This window comes from Brachyistius frenatus, unplaced genomic scaffold, assembly GCF_029030835.1.
Source record: "Brachyistius frenatus isolate BFR_SWC_R1_liver_20210118 unplaced genomic scaffold, ASM2903083v1 Contig_95, whole genome shotgun sequence".
Classification (NCBI taxonomy): domain Eukaryota; kingdom Metazoa; phylum Chordata; class Actinopteri; family Embiotocidae; genus Brachyistius; species Brachyistius frenatus.
This window is the reverse complement of record NW_027210694.1, coordinates 6,298-29,579: the sequence shown is the minus strand read 5'-3', so window position 1 is coordinate 29,579 and position 23,282 is coordinate 6,298. Positions and strand designations below refer to the sequence as shown.

The following is a 23,282-nucleotide window of genomic DNA, read 5'->3' as shown; positions in this document are numbered from 1 at the left end:
TTCTCCAGACTTAAGGTTCCACCTGCACAGAATGTGGTTCCTGCTGCAGACAGATCATCTGTCAGCATTTATTAAGGTTCCACACAACAACAGCTTTGGGACTGGAGAACATGCAAGTTTAGAACATGCACGCTTATAACATGTGGAGAACATGCATGTTTAGAACATGTGGCGAACATGCAGGTCTAGAACACAAGGGGAACATGCATGTTTAGAACATGTGGAGAACATGCAGGTTTAGAACATGTGGAGAACATGCAGGTTAAGAACATAAGAGAACATGCAGGTTTAGAACATAAGGAGAACATGCATTTTTAGAACATGTAGGAGCAGGTGTGGTTCTTTAGACGTTCCCTTCCTTTTCGCTGCCCGGTCTCTCCATCATCAGTTTGCATGAGTATTTATTAATCTGCACTGAATGAAACTGTATTATAAACATGAATGTACAGAACAGTCTTAAATGAAGCATAATAGTGGGCGGAGCCCCTTTGCGCGCCCTCTGTCTGTGGGCGGAGTCTCTTTGCCCGCCGTCTGTCTGTGGTCAGTCGCCATTAGGAACAGAGGCTCAGACTTTCTAACAGAAACAGATGTGATGGGAACATTTTTAAGACATCAGATCTGGTTCAGAGGTCAGGAGGTCAGAGGGTCAGGAGGTCAGGGGGTCAAGAGGTCGGGCGGTCGGACAGGAAATGTGTGTGGTGTGCGTGGACGGACCGCCTCCCTCCTGTGTAGATCGTCAGACAGACGTGTGGTTGTGTAAAACAGTAAAGTGTGAAATACGTGTGAACAGAGATGTTATTTTAAAACTTCAGCTGTACTGTTCCTGCCGGTTTCTCTACATATTCTAAGATAAATGAGAATTTAATTCTTCCCTGGACAGTAAAATCTGAACACCTTGTCTTTTTAATCGAGAGGAAACTGGAGATAATTTGATGGTATTCAAAAACTACATTTCCCATGAGGCCTTGCGACAAGATGTTGAGGCTCACACTCATAGATTAGATCTGACTTTATTATTCCCACAGTGGGGAAATTCAGTAGGAAATCACGTGTGACTTGACGTCACTGTGGAGCCACAGTGTGAGCAGCTGGTGATGATGATGATGATGATGATGATGATGATGAACACAAAGATGAACTAAAACTCTTTCTAATCATCCTGTTCAAGCTACGAGAGAAACTCACAAACACATCATTTTAAAAAGCTCAATGTTGAGCAACACACACACACACACACACACACACACACACACACACACACACACACACACACACACACACACACACACACATAGAAAATGTCTTCCTGTAAACAGAGAGGGGAGGAGCAACACTTTATCAGCTCATGTCACATGAGACCAAAGAAGGAAACCTGAAAGTGAAAGTATTCATCTGTTAGTTCAGACTCCATTTTGAGACAAACTGACTGCGGAGGCAGGTGAGTGTTAACAACATTATTATTATTCTACTGTCAGTCTGAAAGCCACTTTTCTCCCTGTGGACTGTGGAGGGAAGAAGAGTCTGAATGAGCTCATCAGTTTGATCCATCTGTGGTTACAAAGACTTCAGCTGATCCAGCTGCTCTGAAACTGTTTCACACCGTTTGGACAGGAAACACATGCAGCTGGTAGAAAATAACACATTTACTGTTTACACCTGAAACTGTTGGATGTGTGGCAGCTGTAGGTCTGATTGATGAAGGAAGAAACAACTTTAATCATGATAAAGATTTTTCATTTCCAGGTGTCATGGATCATATTACAGTCAGGGAGAGGAGGAGTCTGCTGTCTTTCAGCTGGAAAATCCTTTAAATTCAGGATCTGTTTCTATAAAACTCATAATCCCTGAGTACCAGGTAGAAAGACACGTGACACATATTTATATCATCTCCAAGGAAAAGACACATGGGAGGGAAACATGGAGAAAATAAAGGGAAGTGAGATAATGTACCAACTAGACTGGAAGAAAAGGAGTAAAAACTAGTGTGTGGTACTTCCTCCTGTTTGTGTTTGGGTGAGACTCTTGAACAACCTGTTTGTCCTGATTCCTGTTCTGAGCTCTCAGTCAGTGTTCCTGGTTTTCCTCTCAGACGGACTGAAGTCCAGAAGATGAGTGTTTGTGTGGAGGAAGATGAGGACCGAGACGAGTCTCCAGGATCCATCTGTCTGTCTCTGAAGAGTGATCGGTCCAAAGAAATCCTCTAGACTTCAGTACTGAACCAGAACCTTCAGACTCAAAGTAAGAGAACTGATACAAACCTTTGAACCTCCAAACTGTCGGTTATAACAGAACTTAGTGTGTTGAGGTTCTGCAGCTGACGTCACTTCCTGGAACAGCTGCTGTCGTGTCACAGATCCTGTTCACACCTGCAGGGTTCAACGTAACATTTTTTCTCCACTGGTCTGTAGGTCAGAGTTTTTACTGGCCCCTTGGAGCGACCGGTCACACAGGGACTCATGCAGTTTAGAGGGGCAGAGTGGAACCAGGTTATTTCCTGTAGCCAATTCAAGTAAACTGCAATATTTGGGGGATCTTGTCATTTTTTTAAATTCCTGAGAATTTTCTGGAAAAGATGTCGTCAGCAGAAACTGTGCTTAAAGTTTGGCATAAATTAAGTTATTTCAAACAAAACTCGCTTTATTACCAAAATGAACTCCTCATTTACAATCAACACAGCTCTGCCTCCTCTGCTGTCATCACCCAAAACAAACCTTGTGCACAGGAGGAAACAGGAACAAGCAGAAAAACAGGAAGCGGCAGGGTTTGTGCGTAAAGTGGCCTTCACAATAAAATGTTCTAATTAAATGCTTATTATCAATAGAAGTGATTATATGTTATTGTATGGTAAAAACATGCATTTACAATGTCAAGTTGCAAGAGACTGCTCTTTGTTTCTGTGCATACAATAGGTCTATGTGTTGAATTGATGTTAATTAAACATCATCTAAAGCTCTTATTTTGACAGCTGATGTAGTCCTTGTTTCTATATTACAGTCACAGACTGTCTGTTCTGGAAAGCTGCGTCACTTTTATGATTTATTTTTGTAACTTTTAGCCCCGTGGTTCAATAAGTTCAATAATTAAGTAAAAATAAGATTAGAACAAAAATATTTCTGTGATGTGCAGCATGATTATGATCAAAGGAAGTGATTACATATTCATTCCTCTATCAGGTAGTGCTTTAAAAAAAAAAAAAAAATGACATTTTTGTTTTTCAACTTGCAATTTTTTCCAATTCCCGCAATTTTTCAGAAAATCCACTGCAAAATCAAACATTTTTAATCTCAACAATCACAAATAAACCTCCTGGAGGGACTGTCTCAAGTCCTCCCATGCAGAATATCAGTAGATGCTGCAATTTACAGGTGTCCCATGAAGGCCTCACAGGTATCGGTGGATGGTAGTTAAGGGGCTGTTCACAGAGAAGCATCTTGTTTCCTCCTTCTTTCATCAAATGTTGTTGCTCAAAGTCCACAGTAAACGTTGACGTGTGAAACTCTTCATTTCGACTGTAAAGCGTCATTCCAAGTGTTGTAAACAGTTTCAGACCCCAACTTATTGACGTTAACTGAAAGTCCCTTCTTCTGTGCCTGGTTTTCCTTCAATTAATATGTGATATGTTTATCAAAAAAAGTCAAATATGAAAAAGAAAAAGTTAAATGTTCTTGACCTCTGAGCTTCGGTTCTCTCCATCAGACAGTAGATTGTTCTGTGAGGTCCAGAACAACCATCAGCAGATTATTGTAGTGATGAAGAAATGTGTTGACAGACTGAGGAAGAGGAGGGGTGTCCCTGAGGAGGAGCAGCTGTCCTGCTGTGTTCTGTGTCAGGACGTCCTGAAGGATCCCGTCTCCACCAGCTGTGGACACCGGTTCTGCAGACGGTGCATCACCTCCTACTGGGACCAGTCGGCTCCATCAGGAGACTCCTCCTGTCCCCAGTGTGGACAAAGATCCAGAACCAGACCTGGACCGCAGACAGCCAGTCAGACCGGCACTGTACAAAGTAAGACTGTCCATCTGTCTGCTGAGGACTCGGTTCTGAAAACTGGACCTGTTGTTTTATACCGTCTCATTTGTTACGTCAGACATTTATATGATTGTAAATCCAACAGAACTGAACCAGGTTCCTCTTCCTGTCTTTGGTTTGTGTGCAGCTTCTCTTTCTTTAGTCTGACAGCTGTTCTTGTCTTTGTCCAGATGTTGGTCTGCAGCAGGTTTTAGATGAACATAAGATCAGTGTGAGGAGGAGATGTGAACATGTGACTGAAGGAAGTGATGAAAGAGGAAGTGGAACCCTCCTGAAGAGGATCTACACGGATCTCTACATCACAGAGGGACGGAGTGAAGAGGTTGATACCCAACATGAGGTGATGCAGCTGGAGATCAAGAAGAAGATCCTCCATGACGCTCCAATCAAGTGCCACGACATCTTTAAAGCCTTCCCCGACCAGCAGAGACCCATCAGAGTGGTTCTGACCAACGGCGTCGCCGGTGTCGGAAAAACCTTCTCGGTGCAGAAGTTCTCTCTGGACTGGGCCGAGGGCTCGGAGAACCAGGACGTCAGCGTGGTGATTCTGCTGTCGTTCAGGGAGCTGAACTTGATCCGAGATGAGCGGTACAGTCTTCTCACGCTGCTCCGTGTTTTCCATCCAACGTTACAGAAGGTCTCAGCAGAGCAGCTCGCTGTCTGGAAGCTTCTGTTCATCTTTGACGGCCTGGATGAAAGCAGACTCTCTCTGGACTTCAGCAGCAGGAAGCTGGTTGATGTCACTCACGAGTCCTCCGTCGACGTGCTGCTGACCAACCTCATCGAGGGGAATCTGCTTCCCTCGGCTCTCGTCTGGATAACTTCCCGACCCGCGGCGGCCAATCAGATCCCTCCTGAGTGTGTCGACAGGCTGACGGAAGTACGAGGCTTCACTGACGCCCAGAAGGAGGAGTACTTCAGGAGGAGGTTCGGTGATGAAGAGCGGTCCAGCAGCATCATCTCCCACATCAAGACCTCCAGGAGCCTCCACATCATGTGTGGAATCCCCGTCTTCTGCTGGATCAGCGCTACGGTTCTGGACCACATGTTGACCACAAAGCAGAGAGGAGAGCTGCCCAAGACCCTGACTGACATGTACTCACACTTCCTGCTGGTTCAGACCAAGAGGAAGAAGAACAAGTACGCTGGACACGAGACGAGTCCACAGGAGCTGACGGAGGCTGACGGGGAAGTTCTTCTGAAGCTGGGGAGGCTGGCGTTTGAACAACTGGAGGAAGGAAACATCATGTTCTACCAAGAAGACCTGCAGCGGTGCGGTCTGGACGTCACAGAGGCCTCGGTGTACTCAGGAGTTTGTACAGAGATCTTCAAGAGAGAGTGTGTGATCTTCCAGAAAACAGTCTACTGCTTTGTTCATCTGAGCGTTCAGGAGTTTCTGGCTGCAGTCTACATGTTCCACTGTTTCACCGACAGGAACACAAAGGTGCTGCAGAACTTCCTGGAAGACTTCCTGAAAGATAAGATAAAATTCAAAAGAAAAGTCTTTTCTGAAGAATATTTCTAAGTCTTTTAGAAACAATGATGATGATTTTCCTCTTTTGGATGACTTCCTGAGAGCAGCCATGGAAAAATCCCTCAAAAGTAAAAGTGGCCACCTGGACCTGTTTGTTCGCTTCCTTCATGGCCTCCCTCTGAAGTCCAACCAGAAACTCTTAGGAGGCCTGATGGGTCAGAAAATGAGCGGTTCAAGAATCATTCAGAGAGCCATCAAGAACCTGAAGGAGATGAACAGTGATAAAATCTCTCCAGACAGAAGCATCAACATCTTCCACTGTCTGATGGAGATGAACGACCTCTCAGTCCATCAGGAGATCCAAGACTTCCTGAAGTCAAAGAACAGATCAGAGAAGAAACTCTCTGACATCCACTGCTCAGGTCTGGCCTCCATGCTGCAGATGTCAGAGGAGGTTCTGGATGAGTTGGACCTGAAGAAGTACAACACATCAGAGGAGGGACGACGGAGACTGATCCCAGCTGTGAGGAACTGCAGGACGGCTCGGTGAGTCCACATGTGATCATTAACGTTATCAATCAGATCAGTAGTTTGGTTCTTCAAATATTCTCACCAGAACATTGTCATTATTCTTTAAACAGTGTTCCACTGGTTTGTTGTAAACATTAATGTCAGTTGTAGTTCTGGTTGGATTCTGGTTCATCCGGTTTTTAATATATTTACAATATGAATTTTTCATAAACCACCAAATGATATCATTGAAACTGCTGAAGCTTTACATGAGGTAGCACACTAAACGTACTCATAGAACTGCAGTTACATCCAGGTAACTATTAATTGACTGCATACAGTGCAGCCCACCGTGACGTCACCCATCAGGATGTGAGGGCTCGTTTTGAAGCCTCCAGTCGGACATTTCAGCCGACGCTGTCTTGATGTTGTGGACCCAGAAGAGACCATATTTTGATGAGCTGGGAGGAGCAATCAGTGGATCTAACAGGGAGCCCAGGGACATTAGGCCCCGCCCACATAACAGTAAACCCTGAAACCACTCCAGGCCTGTCAATCAAACAGCTCCGCCCCCAAACATATCTGTGTTTGAGTCCTAATATCTAATGAATGATGAATTATTTCCAGAAGGACCAGAACACTGATCAGAAGGAGGGAGTTTATCTAATGACACCATGATGACTTGTGGAAAACATTTACTGACTTTGTATTTCAGGAGAGAACTTGATGCTTTTTCAGTGGGAGTCTATGGAGACTGAGGTTCTTTGGAGACGGCCCCTAGTGGCCCTCAGTGGTGTTACACTTTAAGGCTCTTCTGCACTGGCTTTCTCTTTCCTGTGTTGTTCATTTTGGAACTGATGGAGAGAATAACTGGATCACAATCTCAGCAAAATGCAAGAAAGCAAAGCTGGAATGAGACTGAACAGCGTGTACGATCTGGCAGGGTGGGTGTGACTGCGCTGGGTCTGAGTTACGTATCCTGTTGATGGAGATCTGAGGCAGCTGGTGAGGTTCTGCTCCGGTCCCGGTGCACCTGCTTCCACTCAGGTGATCACAGACAGAGAGAGATGCTGGAGAGCAGCTGCTGGGATGTGGAGGGAGAAACATGGAGGCAGCTGTAGCAGACGTGATGCACCGATGTGAAGACTCACCCTTGCTGCGTTACGACACCACGTAGTGGACGAGTGGCCAATCAGAGTGGAGTTTGTTCACTATATAGTCTCCATGTAGTGGACAATTGGGACGCAGCACCTGCGTTCCAGTATCCATACGACCACACTATTTAGTACGGCAGAAGAAGATCAGTATGTCCCAATACATAGTGTGTTAAATGTAGTACTCCAAAAGTACCAGGATGTTGTACTACGTTCGGTCGTATTCTCCAGTCTGCAGGTCAGCATGCTGCTCTGGCTGTTCTGACCCACAATCCTCTGCAGCAGAAGATGCGTCACATCGACTGAGCCACCGAGACTAAGTACTAAAAGTATAAAGAAATAATTTTCAATCTGGAACGCAGCGTGAATGTCAAACAGGAAGTGTCAAACTGTTTGTTATCAATCACAGGAAGTAAATATAAAGTGTCGTCTTTCATAATAACATATTTTGTCATATTTGTGTCATTACAGACTTGTTGGCTGTGGACTCTCAGAGACTCACTGTGAAGTCGTGACCTCAGCGCTGAAGTCTGACCCCTCCCATCTGAAACATCTGGACCTGAGTGACAACAAGCTGCAGGATTCAGGAGTGAAGCAGCTGTCTGCTGGACTGAAGAGTCCAAACTGTAGACTGGAGACTCTGAGGTCAGTTCATGAACTGAATCAGAACTTCTGATTTGAATATATTGAAGAGACGGCAGCAGTCAGTGAAGTTTCACTATTTTCATGAACACAAATCTGAAAACATTTTACATCTTTTGAATGTCATGAAATCTCCTTCAGACTCTGGTGTTTAAGGAGAAGATCTACAGCGGTGTTGTGTGTTGGACAAACTCATTAAATCTGAACACATCTGATGGATCACATGATTTTATCTCCATCTTTTATTCTTTATTCAGATTGGAGAGATGCTGGTTGTCAGAGATCAGCTGTGATTCTCTGGGTTCAGCTCTGAAGTCCAACCCCTCCCATCTGAAACATCTGGACCTGAGTAACAACAACCTGCAGGATTCAGGAGTGAAGCAGCTGTGTGGTTTTCTGGAGAGTCCACACTGTAGTCTGGAGACTCTGAAGTAAGTTCACTGTCTGTTACTGTTGTAGATCTTCTCTGTTTAATCAGCAGCTGCAGCTCCTTCATGTCTCATGTTGATGACTACAGACTCTGAGGTCAGTAGAGGGTTGGAGTCGCTCCATGCTGCTTTCAGTGATGTCAGTGTTTCTCATAAATATACTAGACTTGGGCGGCCCGTCCATGTAAATTTACAGCCGCCCAGATATATTTGAATGTATTTATGAATGTGTCCGAGAGGACGCCGCGAGATGTGTGTCGGCAGCGAGCGGAGGGGGACAGCTGTCGGTCCGCTGCAGCCGACACTCAGACACAGAGTCCCGCCTGCTCTACAGGCAGCGGAGCAGAGAAGAAACGGACTAAAGTGCCGTCACTCTTCACTGCAGTCCATGTTCACCATCGTTTGCGTGTAAAGGTTGAAAACACCAGCGATCGGTCGAGACATCCAGGAAGTCCGTCACATACAGGCGGAGAGATGAAAGTTTCCCACAAGCTGGACGTTCATGTGTCGCTGCTGCAGGATGAAATCAGCCTGCAGCTACACACAGTCAACTAAAGTCTACCAACATGGGTTAACTATTAAACTAACCACTAACCAGCTGATAGTTATCGCTGAGTTCATGAATTCAGCCTGAAATGGTCAGAGCGTCATCTGAGCTGTCGGTCAGAAACTCTCAGTTTCAGTTTCATATCACTCAGAGCGGGCGGATCAATCATTAGTGATGAGGGGGCTGCAGGAAAACTACTGACCAGTAAAAATACTATCAAAGAAAACCTTCTGTTGAAAATAATGCTGCTGCAGTTTGATACTCAAGACGGTTCATTTCTATATATGTAACCCCCGTGCAGCTGTTGCTTTAGAGACAGTGCAGAATAGACAGAAAAGAGGGGAATTATCAAATCTAATCCAGGTTCAATGAGGAGACTGGTTAATCCATCACTCGTCTGACTGCTGCACAGACAAGAAATATCCACCCTGAATTACACTTACAACAAAAGGTTTAATTAGAACACAATATAATAACAATACTACAACAAATTGACAATTCCACACATCAAAAAGTGTCCAAGCAGGAAATATGAAAATCAAAAACCTCTGAGATCTCAGGAATAAATGAAATTGAAGAAAAGGTATAAAAGAAAGAGTTGAGTTCTCAAATGTCCTACCCCCCCCCCCAAACAATGTCCAGTGAAATGGACTCCAGGTGAACTGTGATGTCCAGCTGAGATGAAGATTCTCTCAGGTGAAGGTAGACGGTAAGATGGATGAAGATGGGGTGAGTGGTGGCAGGCAGGACGGTGGATGGACGGTACCTCTGGTTCCAACGAAGAAGATATTAAAAAAACAGCCTCTGCACATGTGCAGGACAATAGTTCATTACTAATTCAATTTACTCAACTGGGCCTGCAACCCGCATGGCTGTAAACATCACACACAATATAACAACTAATTAGTGAACATACAGAACTCAAGGCATTCAATTACAATCATGACATCTTCAGGAATGTTTTTTGTTTCCCCTTCAGATTTATCCTGACTGGTTTTTGTAAAATACACAACTTACTTCTAAATATCGTCGAGCATTCCTGCTAACGAAGCTAGCATGCAACAGTAAAAAAGCATTGAACTTCAATAAACTCACCAGGATATCAAATGTTCAAAGTTCGAAGGATCTGTTGGTGAAACTGCAGCTCTTCAACGGCTCGTCGTTCAACATTCAATTTAAAGTTGTTCACTTTTCTTTAGCGGAATCTGATTCATCTTTTCCTGCTCACAACTCCTACCATACCGAAGCACAGACGACGGGAAAACAAACATCCTCTATTGAGACATGGATGATCACTTCTATCCATCTCTGTGCACGGAGTAACAAAGATGATATATTCAGGAAAACATTGACTCTCCTCGGACTTTTCTGTGTACAGAGGAAAACGGCTACGTGACAACCTGTCGACCTTACTTAAGGGGACAATAACATCGTTCCTAAACATAATAATTAAGATCCCAGATTAAATTATTCTGGTTACATAAGACTCCATGTTTTAGTTGTGCTGAGATGAACATGATGTGAAAGTTGTGGTGAAACTAAACTGCAGACATCAGCTGATATTCTACTGATCCACACTGAGGATCTTCAGGGGAAAGTCTGTTTTCTTCTTCTCTGGTTTAGTCCGCTGACTGTGGCAGAGCAACGTCCACATTTAAAACCTTCATAGAAGAAGAAAAATCCTTCACTGGATGATCGACTGTGAAACTGAAACTCTGGATTTTCACCTTAAAGTCCGACATTGAAATAAAACTAGAAATCTTTTCCACAACATCAGACTGCAACAAATAAATGTTCAGTATGTGCTTGTTCACACTGGTCTGGAGTCATGTGATGATGTTGGACTGAAATATTCAAACAGATCACATCACATCAAATGTTGTAGATGTAGTTTGGATCATCTGATGGACTTTTCTTCCACATTCAGTCGGACATGTTTGTTTTCTTCTGAAACTTGAGGATCTTCAGAGGAATCTGGGATCAGTTTGTTGGACAACATGAGTTTGTATCGATGGAGCCGCTGGTGGAGCTGCAGAGTTTAAGAGCTGAAGTCACTCCGTCTTTATTGAAGCAGCAGCATGTTGTCATTCATATTAATGAGAGCTCTTCTTCACTGCTTCTGTTTCACTGTTTCAACCTGCAGCTGGTTGGAGTTTCCTTTTTCTAAACTTGTACATTGTGAACCTTCTTCAGCTCTGAACACACCATGAAACACTGAATGAGTCTAAACTCACAGCTTTTATTCTTTATTCAGATTGAGGAGCTGCAGTTTGTCAAAGATCAGCTGTGATTCTCTGGTCTCAGCTCTGAAGTCCAACCCCTCCCATCTGAAACATCTGGACCTGAGTAACAACAACCTGCAGGATTCAGGAGTGAAGCAGCTGTGTGGTTTTCTGGAGAGTCCACACTGTAGTCTGGAGACTCTGAAGTAAGTTCACTGTCTGTTACTGTTGTAGATCTTCTCTGTTTAATCAGCAGCTGCAGCTCCTTCATGTCTCATGTTGATGACTACAGACTCTGAGGTCAGTAGAGGGTTGGAGTCGCTCCATGCTGCTTTCAGTGATGTCAGTGTTTCTCATAAATATACTAGACTTGGGCGGCCCGTCCATGTAAATTTACAGCCGCCCAGATATATTTGAATGTATTTATGAATGTGTCCGAGAGGACGCCGCGAGATGTGTGTCGGCAGCGAGCGGAGGGGGACAGCTGTCGGTCCGCTGCAGCCGACACTCAGACACAGAGTCCCGCCTGCTCTACAGGCAGCGGAGCAGAGAAGAAACGGACTAAAGTGCCGTCACTCTTCACTGCAGTCCATGTTCACCATCGTTTGCGTGTAAAGGTTGAAAACACCAGCGATCGGTCGAGACATCCAGGAAGTCCGTCACATACAGGCGGAGAGATGAAAGTTTCCCACAAGCTGGACGTTCATGTGTCGCTGCTGCAGGATGAAATCAGCCTGCAGCTACACACAGTCAACTAAAGTCTACCAACATGGGTTAACTATTAAACTAACCACTAACCAGCTGATAGTTATCGCTGAGTTCATGAATTCAGCCTGAAATGGTCAGAGCGTCATCTGAGCTGTCGGTCAGAAACTCTCAGTTTCAGTTTCATATCACTCAGAGCGGGCGGATCAATCATTAGTGATGAGGGGGCTGCAGGAAAACTACTGACCAGTAAAAATACTATCAAAGAAAACCTTCTGTTGAAAATAATGCTGCTGCAGTTTGATACTCAAGACGGTTCATTTCTATATATGTAACCCCCGTGCAGCTGTTGCTTTAGAGACAGTGCAGAATAGACAGAAAAGAGGGGAATTATCAAATCTAATCCAGGTTCAATGAGGAGACTGGTTAATCCATCACTCGTCTGACTGCTGCACAGACAAGAAATATCCACCCTGAATTACACTTACAACAAAAGGTTTAATTAGAACACAATATAATAACAATACTACAACAAATTGACAATTCCACACATCAAAAAGTGTCCAAGCAGGAAATATGAAAATCAAAAACCTCTGAGATCTCAGGAATAAATGAAATTGAAGAAAAGGTATAAAAGAAAGAGTTGAGTTCTCAAATGTCCTACCCCCCCCCCAAACAATGTCCAGTGAAATGGACTCCAGGTGAACTGTGATGTCCAGCTGAGATGAAGATTCTCTCAGGTGAAGGTAGACGGTAAGATGGATGAAGATGGGGTGAGTGGTGGCAGGCAGGACGGTGGATGGACGGTACCTCTGGTTCCAACGAAGAAGATATTAAAAAAAAAAAACAGCCTCTGCACATGTGCAGGACAATAGTTCATTACTAATTCAATTTACTCAACTGGGCCTGCAACCCGCATGGCTGTAAACATCACACACAATATAACAACTAATTAGTGAACATACAGAACTCAAGGCATTCAATTACAATCATGACATCTTCAGGAATGTTGTTTGTTTCCCCTTCAGATTTATCCTGACTGGTTTTTGTAAAATACACAACTTACTTCTAAATATCGTCGAGCATTCCTGCTAACGAAGCTAGCATGCAACAGTAAAAAAGCATTGAACTTCAATAAACTCACCAGGATATCAAATGTTCAAAGTTCGAAGGATCTGTTGGTGAAACTGCAGCTCTTCAACGGCTCGTCGTTCAACATTCAATTTAAAGTTGTTCACTTTTCTTTAGCGGAATCTGATTCATCTTTTCCTGCTCACAACTCCTACCATACCGAAGCACAGACGACGGGAAAACAAACATCCTCTATTGAGACATGGATGATCACTTCTATCCATCTCTGTGCACGGAGTAACAAAGATGATATATTCAGGAAAACATTGACTCTCCTCGGACTTTTCTGTGTACAGAGGAAAACGGCTACGTGACAACCTGTCGACCTTACTTAAGGGGACAATAACATCGTTCCTAAACATAATAATTAAGATCCCAGATTAAATTATTCTGGTTACATAAGACTCCATGTTTTAGTTGTGCTGAGATGAACATGATGTGAAAGTTGTGGTGAAACTAAACTGCAGACATCAGCTGATATTCTACTGATCCACACTGAGGATCTTCAGGGGAAAGTCTGTTTTCTTCTTCTCTGGTTTAGTCCGCTGACTGTGGCAGAGCAACGTCCACATTTAAAACCTTCATAGAAGAAGAAAAATCCTTCACTGGATGATCGACTGTGAAACTGAAACTCTGGATTTTCACCTTAAAGTCTGACATTGAAATAAAACTAGAAATCTTTTCCACAACATCAGACTGCAACAAATAAATGTTCAGTATGTGCTTGTTCACACTGGTCTGGAGTCATGTGATGATGTTGGACTGAAATATTCAAACAGATCACATCACATCAAATGTTGTAGATGTAGTTTGGATCATCTGATGGACTTTTCTTCCACATTCAGTCGGACATGTTTGTTTTCTTCTGAAACTTGAGGATCTTCAGAGGAATCTGGGATCAGTTTGTTGGACAACATGAGTTTGTATCGATGGAGCCGCTGGTGGAGCTGCAGAGTTGAAGAGCTGAAGTCACTCCGTCTTTATTGAAGCAGCAGCATGTTGTCATTCATATTAATGAGAGCTCTTCTTCACTGCTTCTGTTTCACTGTTTCAACCTGCAGCTGTTTGGAGTTTCCATTTTCTAAACTTGTACATTGTGAACCTTCTTCAGCTCTGAACACACCATGAAACACTGAATGAGTCTAAACTCACAGCTTTTATTCTTTATTCAGATTGTGGAGCTGCAGATTGTCAAAGATCAGCTGTGATTCTCTGGTCTCAGCTCTGAAGTCCAACCCCTCCCATCTGAAACATCTGGACCTGAGTAACAACAACCTGCAGGATTCAGGAGTGAAGCAGCTGTGTGGTTTTCTGGAGAGTCCACACTGTAGTCTGGAGACTCTGAAGTAAGTTCACTGTCTGTTACTGTTGTAGATCTTCTCTGTTTAATCAGCAGCTGCAGCTCATTCATGTACAAACAGAACCTCCATCCTTAAAGCTGTGAATTTCCTTTTGTTCATCTTTTAAGTGTTCTTGTCCTAAATTCAGTGTTTGTTGCAGATCGTGTAGAAAATGTCCTCTGATGGTTGTTAAAGTAAATGCATGTTTGCCATTTGTTCTAAAGCGTTTCAGCTGTAAACAGAAGAACCTCTGAACTGTGATCTGTTGAAACTCAATGTTTATTTCCTGAAGGAGACATTTGTCTTTTGTTTCTGGTCATGTCAATGTGACTTCACAGATAAAGTCTGATCACTGATATTGATCCTTCACAACACACTCAGATGAAAGAACATCATCAGCTGCAGCTGTTTAAAGTATCAGTAGAGTAGTGATGGTGTAATGAGACCTGACGGAGGTGAGCAGCATGTTATTGATCTGTGTTGACATGAAGAGGTGGATGAATGTTGTGCTGACATTTGGATGATGTCAGTAGAAGGCTGACATGATGAAGATCCTCAATAACAGAAGGACAAAGTCATTCAAACTGAACACATCTGATGGATCACATGGTTTTATCTCCATCTTTTATTCTTTATTCAGATTGATGTTCTGCAGTTTGTCAGAGATCAGCTGTGATTCTCTGGTCTCAGCTCTGAAGTCCAACCCCTCCCATCTGAAACATCTGGACCTGAGTAACAACGTGCTGCAGGATTCAGGAGTGAAGCAGCTGTGTGGTTTTCTGGAGAGTCCACACTGTAGTCTGGAGACTCTGAAGTAAGTTCACTGTCTGTTACTGTTGTAGATCTTCTCTGTTTAATCAGCAGCTGCAGCTCCTTCATGTCTCATGTTGATGACTACAGACTCTGAGGTCAGTAGAGGGTTGGAGTCGCTCCATGCTGCTTTCAGTGATGTCAGTGTTTCTCATAAATATACTAGACTTGGGCGGCCCGTCCATGTAAATTTACAGCCGCCCAGATATATTTGAATGTATTTATGAATGTGTCCGAGAGGACGCCGCGAGATGTGTGTCGGCAGCGAGCGGAGGGGGACAGCTGTCGGTCCGCTGCAGCCGACACTCAGACACAGAGTCCCGCCTGCTCTACAGGCAGCGGAGCAGAGAAGAAACGGACTAAAGTGCCGTCACTCTTCACTGCAGTCCATGTTCACCATCGTTTGCGTGTAAAGGTTGAAAACACCAGCGATCGGTCGAGACATCCAGGAAGTCCGTCACATACAGGCGGAGAGATGAAAGTTTCCCACAAGCTGGACGTTCATGTGTCGCTGCTGCAGGATGAAATCAGCCTGCAGCTACACACAGTCAACTAAAGTCTACCAACATGGGTTAACTATTAAACTAACCACTAACCAGCTGATAGTTATCGCTGAGTTCATGAATTCAGCCTGAAATGGTCAGAGCGTCATCTGAGCTGTCGGTCAGAAACTCTCAGTTTCAGTTTCATATCACTCAGAGCGGGCGGATCAATCATTAGTGATGAGGGGGCTGCAGGAAAACTACTGACCAGTAAAAATACTATCAAAGAAAACCTTCTGTTGAAAATAATGCTGCTGCAGTTTGATACTCAAGACGGTTCATTTCTATATATGTAACCCCCGTGCAGCTGTTGCTTTAGAGACAGTGCAGAATAGACAGAAAAGAGGGGAATTATCAAATCTAATCCAGGTTCAATGAGGAGACTGGTTAATCCATCACTCGTCTGACTGCTGCACAGACAAGAAATATCCACCCTGAATTACACTTACAACAAAAGGTTTAATTAGAACACAATATAATAACAATACTACAACAAATTGACAATTCCACACATCAAAAAGTGTCCAAGCAGGAAATATGAAAATCAAAAACCTCTGAGATCTCAGGAATAAATGAAATTGAAGAAAAGGTATAAAAGAAAGAGTTGAGTTCTCAAATGTCCTACCCCCCCCCCCCTTCTTGCACAAACAATGTCCAGTGAAATGGACTCCAGGTGAACTGTGATGTCCAGCTGAGATGAAGATTCTCTCAGGTGAAGGTAGACGGTAAGATGGATGAAGATGGGGTGAGTGGTGGCAGGCAGGACGGTGGATGGACGGTACCTCTGGTTCCAACGAAGAAGATATTAAAAAAAACAGCCTCTGCACATGTGCAGGACAATAGTTCATTACTAATTCAATTTACTCAACTGGGCCTGCAACCCGCATGGCTGTAAACATCACACACAATATAACAACTAATTAGTGAACATACAGAACTCAAGGCATTCAATTACAATCATGACATCTTCAGGAATGTTTTTTGTTTCCCCTTCAGATTTATCCTGACTGGTTTTTGTAAAATACACAACTTACTTCTAAATATCGTCGAGCATTCCTGCTAACGAAGCTAGCATGCAACAGTAAAAAAGCATTGAACTTCAATAAACTCACCAGGATATCAAATGTTCAAAGTTCGAAGGATCTGTTGGTGAAACTGCAGCTCTTCAACGGCTCGTCGTTCAACATTCAATTTAAAGTTGTTCACTTTTCTTTAGCGGAATCTGATTCATCTTTTCCTGCTCACAACTCCTACCATACCGAAGCACAGACGACGGGAAAACAAACATCCTCTATTGAGACATGGATGATCACTTCTATCCATCTCTGTGCACGGAGTAACAAAGATGATATATTCAGGAAAACATTGACTCTCCTCGGACTTTTCTGTGTACAGAGGAAAACGGCTACGTGACAACCTGTCGACCTTACTTAAGGGGACAATAACATCGTTCCTAAACATAATAATTAAGATCCCAGATTAAATTATTCTGGTTACATAAGACTCCATGTTTTAGTTGTGCTGAGATGAACATGATGTGAAAGTTGTGGTGAAACTAAACTGCAGACATCAGCTGATATTCTACTGATCCACACTGAGGATCTTCAGGGGAAAGTCTGTTTTCTTCTTCTCTGGTTTAGTCCGCTGACTGTGGCAGAGCAACGTCCACATTTAAAACCTTCATAGAAGAAGAAAAATCCTTCACTGGATGATCGACTGTGAAACTGAAACTCTGGATTTTCACCTTAAAGTCCGACATTGAAATAAAACTAGAAATCTTTTCCACAACATCAGACTGCAACAAATAAATGTTCAGTATGTGCTTGTTCACACTGGTCTGGAGTCATGTGATGATGTTGGACTGAAATATTCAAACAGATCACATCACATCAAATGTTGTAGATGTAGTTTGGATCATCTGATGGACTTTTCTTCCACATTCAGTCGGACATGTTTGTTTTCTTCTGAAACTTGAGGATCTTCAGAGGAATCTGGGATCAGTTTGTTGGACAACATGAGTTTGTATCGATGGAGCCGCTGGTGGAGCTGCAGAGTTGAAGAGCTGAAGTCACTCCGTCTTTATTGAAGCAGCAGCATGTTGTCATTCATATTAATGAGAGCTCTTCTTCACTGCTTCTGTTTCACTGTTTCAACCTGCAGCTGTTTGGAGTTTCCATTTTCTAAACTTGTACATTGTGAACCTTCTTCAGCTCTGAACACACCATGAAACACTGAATGAGTCTAAACTCACAGCTTTTATTCTTTATTCAGATTGAGGAGCTGCAGTTTGTCAAAGATCAGCTGTGATTCTCTGGGTTCAGCTCTGAAGTCCAACCCCTCCCATCTGAAACATCTGGACCTGAGTTACAACAAGCTGCAGGATTCAGCAGTGAAGCAGCTGTGTGGTTTTCTGGAGAGTCCACACTGTAGTCTGGAGACTCTGAAGTAAGTTCACTGTCTGTTACTGTTGTAGATCTTCTCTGTTTAATCAGCAGCTGCAGCTCCTTCATGTCTCATGTTGATGACTACAGACTCTGAGGTCAGTAGAGGGTTGGAGTCGCTCCATGCTGCTTTCAGTGATGTCAGTGTTTCTCATAAATATACTAGACTTGGGCGGCCCGTCCATGTAAATTTACAGCCGCCCAGATATATTTGAATGTATTTATGAATGTGTCCGAGAGGACGCCGCGAGATGTGTGTCGGCAGCGAGCGGAGGGGGACAGCTGTCGGTCCGCTGCAGCCGACACTCAGACACAGAGTCCCGCCTGCTCTACAGGCAGCGGAGCAGAGAAGAAACGGACTAAAGTGCCGTCACTCTTCACTGCAGTCCATGTTCACCATCGTTTGCGTGTAAAGGTTGAAAACACCAGCGATCGGTCGAGACATCCAGGAAGTCCGTCACATACAGGCGGAGAGATGAAAGTTTCCCACAAGCTGGACGTTCATGTGTCGCTGCTGCAGGATGAAATCAGCCTGCAGCTACACACAGTCAACTAAAGTCTACCAACATGGGTTAACTATTAAACTAACCACTAACCAGCTGATAGTTATCGCTGAGTTCATGAATTCAGCCTGAAATGGTCAGAGCGTCATCTGAGCTGTCGGTCAGAAACTCTCAGTTTCAGTTTCATATCACTCAGAGCGGGCGGATCAATCATTAGTGATGAGGGGGCTGCAGGAAAACTACTGACCAGTAAAAATACTATCAAAGAAAACCTTCTGTTGAAAATAATGCTGCTGCAGTTTGATACTCAAGACGGTTCATTTCTATATATGTAACCCCCGTGCAGCTGTTGCTTTAGAGACAGTGCAGAATAGACAGAAAAGAGGGGAATTATCAAATCTAATCCAGGTTCAATGAGGAGACTGGTTAATCCATCACTCGTCTGACTGCTGCACAGACAAGAAATATCCACCCTGAATTACACTTACAACAAAAGGTTTAATTAGAACACAATATAATAACAATACTACAACAAATTGACAATTCCACACATCAAAAAGTGTCCAAGCAGGAAATATGAAAATCAAAAACCTCTGAGATCTCAGGAATAAATGAAATTGAAGAAAAGGTATAAAAGAAAGAGTTGAGTTCTCAAATGTCCTACCCCCCCCCCAAACAATGTCCAGTGAAATGGACTCCAGGTGAACTGTGATGTCCAGCTGAGATGAAGATTCTCTCAGGTGAAGGTAGACGGTAAGATGGATGAAGATGGGGTGAGTGGTGGCAGGCAGGACGGTGGATGGACGGTACCTCTGGTTCCAACGAAGAAGATATTTAAAAAAAAACAGCCTCTGCACATGTGCAGGACAATAGTTCATTACTAATTCAATTTACTCAACTGGGCCTGCAACCCGCATGGCTGTAAACATCACACACAATATAACAACTAATTAGTGAACATACAGAACTCAAGGCATTCAATTACAATCATGACATCTTCAGGAATGTTGTTTGTTTCCCCTTCAGATTTATCCTGACTGGTTTTTGTAAAATACACAACTTACTTCTAAATATCGTCGAGCATTCCTGCTAACGAAGCTAGCATGCAACAGTAAAAAAGCATTGAACTTCAATAAACTCACCAGGATATCAAATGTTCAAAGTTCGAAGGATCTGTTGGTGAAACTGCAGCTCTTCAACGGCTCGTCGTTCAACATTCAATTTAAAGTTGTTCACTTTTCTTTAGCGGAATCTGATTCATCTTTTCCTGCTCACAACTCCTACCATACCGAAGCACAGACGACGGGAAAACAAACATCCTCTATTGAGACATGGATGATCACTTCTATCCATCTCTGTGCACGGAGTAACAAAGATGATATATTCAGGAAAACATTGACTCTCCTCGGACTTTTCTGTGTACAGAGGAAAACGGCTACGTGACAACCTGTCGACCTTACTTAAGGGGACAATAACATCGTTCCTAAACATAATAATTAAGATCCCAGATTAAATTATTCTGGTTACATAAGACTCCATGTTTTAGTTGTGCTGAGATGAACATGATGTGAAAGTTGTGGTGAAACTAAACTGCAGACATCAGCTGATATTCTACTGATCCACACTGAGGATCTTCAGGGGAAAGTCTGTTTTCTTCTTCTCTGGTTTAGTCCGCTGACTGTGGCAGAGCAACGTCCACATTTAAAACCTTCATAGAAGAAGAAAAATCCTTCACTGGATGATCGACTGTGAAACTGAAACTCTGGATTTTCACCTTAAAGTCTGACATTGAAATAAAACTAGAAATCTTTTCCACAACATCAGACTGCAACAAATAAATGTTCAGTATGTGCTTGTTCACACTGGTCTGGAGTCATGTGATGATGTTGGACTGAAATATTCAAACAGATCACATCACATCAAATGTTGTAGATGTAGTTTGGATCATCTGATGGACTTTTCTTCCACATTCAGTCGGACATGTTTGTTTTCTTCTGAAACTTGAGGATCTTCAGAGGAATCTGGGATCAGTTTGTTGGACAACATGAGTTTGTATCGATGGAGCCGCTGGTGGAGCTGCAGAGTTTAAGAGCTGAAGTCACTCCGTCTTTATTGAAGCAGCAGCATGTTGTCATTCATATTAATGAGAGCTCTTCTTCACTGCTTCTGTTTCACTGTTTCAACCTGCAGCTGTTTGGAGTTTCCATTTTCTAAACTTGTACATTGTGAACCTTCTTCAGCTCTGAACACACCATGAAACACTGAATGAGTCTAAACTCACAGCTTTTATTCTTTATTCAGATTGTGGAGCTGCAGATTGTCAAAGATCAGCTGTGATTCTCTGGTCTCAGCTCTGAGGTCCAACCCCTCCCATCTGAAACATCTGGACCTGAGTTACAACAGCCTGCAGGATTCAGGAGTGAAGCAGCTGTGTGGTTTTCTGGAGAGTCCACACTGTAGTCTGGAGACTCTGAAGTAAGTTCACTGTCTGTTACTGTTGTAGATCTTCTCTGTTTAATCAGCAGCTGCAGCTCCTTCATGTCTCATGTTGATGACTACAGACTCTGAGGTCAGTAGAGGGTTGGAGTCGCTCCATGCTGCTTTCAGTGATGTCAGTGTTTCTCATAAATATACTAGACTTGGGCGGCCCGTCCATGTAAATTTACAGCCGCCCAGATATATTTGAATGTATTTATGAATGTGTCCGAGAGGACGCCGCGAGATGTGTGTCGGCAGCGAGCGGAGGGGGACAGCTGTCGGTCCGCTGCAGCCGACACTCAGACACAGAGTCCCGCCTGCTCTACAGGCAGCGGAGCAGAGAAGAAACGGACTAAAGTGCCGTCACTCTTCACTGCAGTCCATGTTCACCATCGTTTGCGTGTAAAGGTTGAAAACACCAGCGATCGGTCGAGACATCCAGGAAGTCCGTCACATACAGGCGGAGAGATGAAAGTTTCCCACAAGCTGGACGTTCATGTGTCGCTGCTGCAGGATGAAATCAGCCTGCAGCTACACACAGTCAACTAAAGTCTACCAACATGGGTTAACTATTAAACTAACCACTAACCAGCTGATAGTTATCGCTGAGTTCATGAATTCAGCCTGAAATGGTCAGAGCGTCATCTGAGCTGTCGGTCAGAAACTCTCAGTTTCAGTTTCATATCACTCAGAGCGGGCGGATCAATCATTAGTGATGAGGGGGCTGCAGGAAAACTACTGACCAGTAAAAATACTATCAAAGAAAACCTTCTGTTGAAAATAATGCTGCTGCAGTTTGATACTCAAGACGGTTCATTTATATACAGAACATGACGTGGTGTTATTTCTCTTTAAAAACCCAGAAGAACCAATGAGAGTGTCATTACAGTATTGAATCAACAGGCAGCATCTTTAACATCTGAACAACATCCATCCCCCAAGAAATTCAAACCATTTCAGACAAAAAAGTCATCAGAAATACTTCAATCTAGTCTCATCTTTATGTTTTGTATTTATTTCATCTTTTGTACTAAATTACGGAGAGTCGTATCAATAAGAGTATAAATAGTCTGCAGCCTGCTCATCACAGAACCAGCATTACATTAGTAACCAAGTGGTGTTTCTGAACGGGACCGAAGTCTCCGAACTGGACTGAAGTCCTGCTGCTCTTTATTCTGCTGCATCACTGACTGACAGCTGATGGAGGGAGTCTCTGCAGACACTCAGGTATCACCTCTGTTCTCTCTGCTTCTCTCTACAGATGGAAGACATATTACTAAACAGGACGGTGTGCTGAGAAGATCAGCTGAGTCCTGATGACCAGAGGTTGAAGCAGCAGCAGCTGGTTTACAGAGACTCTGACTGGGAGGAGGAGGAGGAGGAGGAGGAGGAGAAGAGGATGAGGAGGAGGAGTTAAAATCCAGCATCTGCACACGCAGCAGCTTGGACAATTTTTAAGGAAGTATTAATACTGAAAGATATATTCAGGTTTTGGAGCAACATATGCTGCCATCCAGACAACGTCTCCTTCAGGGAACGTCTTTGTTTAATTCAACAAAAACATGTCCAAACACATTCTGCACGTATTCTAACAGCACGGCTCCGTAGTAGAAGAGTCCGGTGATAAACTGGCCTCCTGCAGTCCAGACCTGTCAATCATTGAAAACATCTGGAGCAACGTGACCTGAAAAATACAACAAACCCTGAACTGTTGAGCAGCTGAAATCCTATATCAGCCAAGAATGGGACTACATAAAGCCAATAATAACAACAACAAAAGCCCTAAATACATGTCAACTTTTTATTTACCTGAATTGCTGAACTTTTTAATTTTTTAATTTTTACTATTTTATTGTCATTTATTTACCTCTTGCAGATATTATCGTTGAATGATGAATTTATATTATATCCATATTTCCACATGTTGTATTAATTTTCACTGAGACATTCAATAAAGTTTGTTAAAAACAACAACAAAAACACATCAAGTGTGATGCTTACGGTGGCTGTTTTCATCTTTTGTGAGAAAAATAAACAGGTTTTATGAGCTCCTGTTCGGTTTTACTTGCCTGAAATAGACAGAAAATAGTTTCACAAAAGATGCTGTCAGATCTTTATACAGGTCGACAAACACTTCAACCTAAAAAATGTTATTTAAATTTAACACTTTTATTTTTTATTCAGAAAAATACTCACCAGACACACGTCGGTGACGGTTGTTACACTTATTTACGTCACCCGAGTGTGAACACCGGGAGATGACCAGTGTCCCACTCAGGCAGTAGTTTCATTAAAGTAAGGTTTAATGTTTTAATAAAAATAAAAA

General features: G+C 43.1%; 1 protein-coding gene across 1 annotated transcript; it reads left to right on the top strand.

Annotated features, from left to right (window-relative positions):
- Nucleotides 1–826: 826 nt before the first annotated feature.
- On the top strand, nt 827–23,282 carry LOC138628077 (protein NLRC3-like). Its single transcript, XM_069710868.1, is given in 13 exon segments — nt 827–2,193; nt 2,196–2,238; nt 3,770–4,005; nt 4,200–5,514; nt 5,516–6,049; nt 7,639–7,812; nt 8,067–8,240; nt 11,039–11,212; nt 14,015–14,188; nt 14,823–14,996; nt 17,806–17,979; nt 20,780–20,953; nt 22,218–23,282. Coding segments are annotated over 13 exon segments (3,450 nt in total). The 5' UTR covers nt 827–2,108; the 3' UTR covers nt 22,237–23,282.